Below are 6,349 nucleotides of genomic sequence, written 5' to 3'. Positions count from 1 at the left end.
TTTATAATCCATTCGACTCAGTTTGTTTTTGAAACAGGTCTTATTCACTAGAGATTTCAATTCTTAGAAAAATTCACCAAAGAGTCTGATGAGATTTCTTAAGTAAATCGTTTCTTGTTGAGGGTCGGGTGGAAAAGGCTGGGGAGGCCCTATATTTCTACAAAATTATTTTTAATACTATAAAGCCTTAAGGTTGAAGGGAAGATTAGCTCTGTTTTTAGTATTAGCCAAGATGATTTTTACAAATGTAGTGGTCATACATCTAACTGTGTTGTTGCATCACTTATAACATTTGTCACATTGATGGTGGTTGGTGAAAAGTTTACTGGGATTTCTACTGCCAGAAACATTTTCAGTAGTTTGGTAGCTCTCCCATGATGCTTCATCATATTTCGGTGAAGTCGAAATGACAGCATTATTTTTATTTGGAGAAAGAGACATGGAAAAGAAATAATCAGGTTTGGTTTGGAGTTTGTTCAGCCTCTAAAACTACTATTAACAATCTGAGGAGGAACTGGGTTCTGATCTTGGCTCATTTAAAATATGTCATTTTAATGTGAATTAAGAAGACACAGAGCACTTTTTAAACAAATAGAAGCAAGAGAAAAAATATATATATCTTTCATTGTCTATAGAATGGGAAAACAGTGATAACTGGAAGGGTTATCACCAGCAGGGCTATAAAGGTAGATGTTCTGTATGAAAGTTGTTTTGTGCTGGCTGGAAAATTACTGTTTGGCTATCGCCCATGGGAACACAGGCTATCACCCATGGGAACATAACATTCTAACAATAAGTTTTCTGCTTCTGTACCCCCGCTTGTGGGTTGACAGGTAGTGAATAGGAGAAAGATGGACCTTTGTGTTTAAGACAGAATGAGGAATGGGATTTGGGGCTTAAAAACCTTGTATCTTGGCATTTGGAGGCTGCTCCTTTGCAAGGACAGCCGCCGGCTAATAAACTGTCTCCTGGTTAAGAGCGCTCAAGTTGGGTCTGGTTATTCTGGACACAACAGTGCTAAAATCTAATTCACCCTCCCTTTGCAGGGACTGCTAATATCAGGAACTTCTGAGAGCTTTCTAACTTAAAGTGTTTTTTTCCCCATCAACAAAACATAATATAAATTTATCTCTTCAAAAGATAATTTCAATAAAAAACAATTCACTCTTGAATACATAAGACTTTTGAAACTTGCTGTATGGGTTTCTGGGAGGGCCCTGTCATCACAATTTACTATTATTATGTAAACTGGCTAAAATACCAAGTGTAAAAGTGGAAATTCTCCAGTTTCAGGGAGGTGGTATCATCAGGCGCCAGCCCCCAGGGAGAGCCGTAACTCAGTTACAGGGAGGTGATATCTCGGTAATAAAACTGTCTACTAGGCGCTGTTTGATCTGAGAGTTCCCCAGATACATTTATCTTTGTACAAAACGTTAACAGCTAACTGCTGCTTCTTGTAATCTGCTTATTTGAGGATGTAGTTGGAGGCTTTATAAGCTGCCTCCTCTGGAAGCTCGGGGCTGATCGCCTCTAACCCTGCGTGGTAGAGAGTCAGTCGCCAGCCGGCTAATAGAGGCTCATAATTAATCTCAATTGGCTCCGTGGGTCTTAGAATCGTTGGCCATAACACAAGGCCAAAAAGGAATGAAAGTTGTAGTCAAGTCTCGTGATTTCTGGGGGGAGGGGAGGGGAGAGAGAGAGAGAGAGAGAGAGAGAGAGAGAGAGAGAGAGAGAGTTTTGAAGTGTTTCTGCGCTTAAGGCTTTAAACTGCAAAGAAAGGAAATACTGCATTCTACAGTATAGATAAAGGCACTAACAATTGTGTCAGGTGTCAAAGGGAAAACTGGATAGAACTGGGAATCCATTCCCGGGAGCGGCTCTCTTAGCAGCCTGCCTCTCAGTCCCTGGTGTTCCAGGCTGATGAGAAAGCCGGCAGGGAGCTCCAGCCGCGCGCCTCCGACTCCCTTGCTGGGCAGGGCCGCGCAGGCTGGGAACCCACCTGCCCTCGGGGCGGGAGGATGAGGCCAGCCTGGGCGCGGTCCCTTACCTCTCGCGTCCAGCTTCATCTGCAGAAAGTTTCCCACCACCGGGTAGCCGCCTGCGGCGGTCGGAACCGACCTCATCTTAAACCATGTCTGTGTGTAGCTCGCCACAAACTGCAGGAAGTTCAGGATTAGGATGGCGCCGGCCACGGAGACGGCGCTCCACACGCCCCATAGCAACAGCTTCTGCCCGATGTGCACCAGCCACAGCGCCATCCCCGCACCTGTGGTCCTCTTCACACAGAGACTGAGCACTGAAAGGATAGCGGGAGCCGGTGCGAGGTCCAGCGCCTGTGGCTCAAATACTGTGGTCCTGGGAGGAGTTCCCGGACTCCGAGAGGCGGGCGCATCCCTGAGTGGGTAGAGGTGGCGTCAGGCCCTCTCACTTCTTCCTTCTCCCGCCGTGGGTGAGCGCAAGCCTGGCGGCCGAGAAGCGGGGACTTCCCGCTGCAGGGGCCGCCCTGGCCCTCAGTGCGAGATTGGAGCCTCCTAGCCTCCGAGGAAAGCACCACGAAGGGTTGATATTGTGCAGAACAAAGGCTTGCGTACTGCACACGGGTGTCTGGGTCAAGCAGAAAACGAAACACCGGAAAACAGTTCCAGGGTTCTGTAGAGGTTGCTGAAAGTAAATGAAGGCGCTTAAGTGAAGTGGGGAGGAAAATGGAGGTGAAATCTAAGGTAGCTTGGTGATGGTGAGGCGCGCTGGAACCAGGGAGGGCCCATCTTCGGATTACAGGGCCCGCCGCTGGGCACTAAAGAATTCCAGCTAGAGTGAGCAGTATGTTTTAAAATTGAAACAATGAGGCATCTGGTTTGAAATTCAGCCTTTGGAGGTAGTTTTCCCTGGCGAGGTATCTCATTTCATGCTTCCTCGCGCAAGAGCAACTGGCGGTGTTTACTTTGCTGGGACTGGCTGCTTATGGGAGGAGGGTTGCATCCTGGCTTCCCTTCAGGGTCATTCAGAGCTGCTTTCCACTTTGATCTAGAGTAGCTTTAGACACCAACCTGAGATAACGTTTGCATCATCACGTCTCTGAGCCACTGGAGAGCTGAGTAATGTTGTGATCTGAATATTTTCCAAAATACCTTGGAGACCAAGAAAAGCCAGCAGGTAAGAAAACAACAAAGGAGCGGGTAGGAAAGGATGAACGTCAACGTCTCTGAAAGTGGTGGAAATAGATGCTGGGAGAGGAGGCTTTGATAAAGAGACAGTAGTTACGGAGCTCTTTCAAAAGTAAACGAAGACAAACCACTGGGGAAACAAAAAGGAGGGACAGTGAGAAGGATGCCCCCTGACTACCAATTCCTCTTTCTTCTCCAGGCAGAGGGGACCCCAATCTTGACCCGGGCTCCTTTGTCTACACTTGCTCCTTCTTACAAAGAAGCTAGACTAGGAGTATCCCTCTCCCAGTAGAAGGTCCTTAAGTTATAGTAAAAGTGCCAAGGAAGATGACATATTGAAAAATGCCCTGGACCCCTACTTTGCTTAATTAGATTAAGTTTACTTGCAGCTCTCACATAGCTTGTCCGTTGCCACTTGCAGAGCCTCTTTGATGCAGAGAAAAACATGCCTAAGGCTTTTCTCCAACTGAATTTTTTTAAGTCATCTCATATGTACTGACACAGAAAGAGGTTTGTGAAATGCTAAGTGAAAAAAAAATTGCAGAACAGAGCATATAATGTAATGTCATCTTTGGCAAACGTTTCTTTTCTATAGCTAGACTAATGTCTGGAAAGAAAATTTCTGATCACCTCTGGAGTGGGAATGGAGAACTTACACTTTTAATTTTCTAACATTGTTTAGTCACTTTAAGACATTTTTAATGTATTCATTTAATATCTTTAAGTATATCTCATGAGCTTGAGTTTCATTCACTCTAAAGGTCAAGTACAGCTGGAAAAGTATGGCATTTGTCTATATCTGACTCTCCACTAGTCCCCGTGGACAAAAGAATATACAGCCGCTGTCCTCAAGAAGTGGAAGAAGGTGGGGAGTGCTGCAGGCAGCAGCAAACGTGAGCAAAGAAATGCTCCAAAGCAAAGAAAGGTATGATGAGTTCAAGAAGCTGTGTAGGGGCCCCGGTTCGGAGCACAGGGCAGCTCTTAGTGGCTAAAACAAGATAATATTCACAGGTAGCGTGGAACCAGCTTAATAGACCCTGACTGCCAGGCTTAGACTTCTAATTGTTCAAATTGTTTCATAGTGTGTACCTAATAATACTTATGTCTTAGTCACCTGAGGGTCTATTTTTATTTTGTTTTAAATTTGGCCCTAAAATTTGGTCCTATTTTCTGAGCTGTAAATCTTGGATTGAATTCTGTACGTTGTATATGAAACATAGTAGAAACTCTGGGTGATATTATCTTAGGATTTTTTTTTCTGGCAGTCAAATAAATTATAGGCTGATCATCTTGATATAAACAGGAGTGGCACTGATTCGAGGTTTTGCTTCAAGTGTTTTGAGGACCTGTCTATTCAGGGTGTGCTCTTACTCCTGGAGTGTAGTCCTTCAAGATAGTCAATTCAAAGACTGGGGCATTTTTCAAGGGCCTAGTGAACTTCCCACAAACTCTACGATGTTACTTTTTTCTTGGCTTTTATGCCTCATGCTATTAATCTGAAATACTCTGATGGGGGAAAACAGTGGCAAACAGTGACAAAATGATTTCAACTCAATGTATTTTCCCTGTCTCCAAATTTGCTTTCTCAAGATTGTCGCTGCCTTTTTTCCTTTTCCTCCAACTAGCCATTTTTTGTCCATTTACAGATTTTATAGTTACTCTCAGTGGAAGGGTGAGTTTGTTTCAAACTTCTTTCATATTCAGTAGTAGAATGCCTCCAAGTTTATTTTTAAAGTTATCTCGATTGTATGTTTTTAAAATATTTTGTTATAGAAGCTAAAACTTTCACCCTTAGACACTCTTATCACATCCCTAAATCCCGGAGACCCACCTTTAGAAAATTTAGCCTTTCTGAATGTTGCTTCTGAATTATAAATTAGTATTCCCTCAACTCTGCCAGCTCTTCCCTAAATTTCCAGTGGGATACGCTCCCCACGTCCTCCAGAGGGCATTTTAGCTATCGTTCTTTTTTGGTTCAACAGTTCTAAACCAAATAATGAAGACATTCATCAAGATGAGCATTACCAGGAAACACGTGTGTGTGCACACACACGACGACTCAAATAAAAAGACAAGTATCAGGAAATTTGGTTTTCAGACCTCAGATTATTTTGTTCACAGTACCTAAAATCTAGTCGGACACTGTCCTAAATAAAATAAAGTATCTTACCAGGCAACCATTCCTAGTTCCATTTTTCCTCTTTTATTTTCATTCCTCCCTTTGTTTTATCAGCAGGTACGCTCATGGATCCAGTATATTTGTATGCACAGAGGCCTCTGCGTCTGTGGTTGCTTTGATCACATTCCTCTCACTATAGGCTCTCCTAAAACTTGAAGCTTCTACATAGGGAGCTTCAGAGGAGAGTCTATTGGAAAGATACATGAAGTGGGGGTAAAAAGCTATTTTTATGATTTTATTAAAATAAGGAATTAACACATTTTTAGGTGCAAGAACTTGTAAATTGTCCAATATTGGTGAAGTGTGAACTGAACATGCTCCTATTTGAAATTATCCCATCAACTTGGGCCCTCAGGGGACATAGCTCTAGCAACTTTCCTCTTTCCTGGAGCATCAGTTTTCCCTCTCTACCAGCTCATTCTCAACACTGTAACACGCAATTTCTCCCTTCTAATAACCACGCCTGAATCCGTATCTCTTAGATCCATTCCTCTACTTCTCTTCACAGAAAAATTCCTTAAAAGACTGTCCGCACCTACTGTAGATTCATCTCCACTTTTTCTCTCCTGAACTTTCTGCAATCAGACTTTTGCTTTGTCCACTCCACTAACACTGATCTTGTCAAAGTCACCAATATCTCCTATTTGGCTCAATTTTTAAGTCACTTCTCAGATCTAATGTAACTTATCAACAGCTTTCAATGTATCTGAGTCCTTATCACTTCCTTGAAAAACTTTTCCCTCCATTTGACTTTAAGGATTCCACATGCTCTTGATTTTTATTCTCCCTCACCAGTCATTCCTTTTCAGCCTGCTTTGCTAGTTTCTCTTCACATTCCACGTCTCTAGGTGTTAAAATGCCCAGGCCTCAGAATTCTTTTTCCCCCTACTTCTTTACACTTGTTCTCTTGGTTATCTTACCCATTTCAGTACTTAAATACCATCTATATACTGACAATTGCCAAATGTATGTTTCCATCTATAGCTCTTCTCTAAACCCCACAGGC

The 6,349-nt window shown here is 43.1% G+C and overlaps 1 protein-coding gene across 1 annotated transcript in view; it reads right to left on the bottom strand.

Annotated features, from left to right (window-relative positions):
• Positions 1-2,805, bottom strand: part of LOC102883230 (cytochrome P450 4V2) — a 26,418-nt gene extending 23,613 nt beyond the window's left edge. Inside the window, exon 1 of the mRNA XM_006916405.3 lies at positions 2,048-2,805. Within this exon, the coding sequence (XP_006916467.1) occupies positions 2,048-2,258 (211 nt within the window). The 5' untranslated portion in view covers positions 2,259-2,805. The remainder of the gene's footprint in view (positions 1-2,047) is intronic.
• Between the last annotated feature and the right edge of the window lie 3,544 nt (positions 2,806-6,349).

Source organism: Pteropus alecto, unplaced genomic scaffold (assembly GCF_000325575.1).
Source record: "Pteropus alecto unplaced genomic scaffold, ASM32557v1 scaffold24, whole genome shotgun sequence".
Taxonomy (NCBI): domain Eukaryota; kingdom Metazoa; phylum Chordata; class Mammalia; order Chiroptera; family Pteropodidae; genus Pteropus; species Pteropus alecto.
The sequence above is the reverse complement of the archived record's forward strand: the minus strand, read 5'-3'. Positions and strand labels throughout refer to the sequence as shown.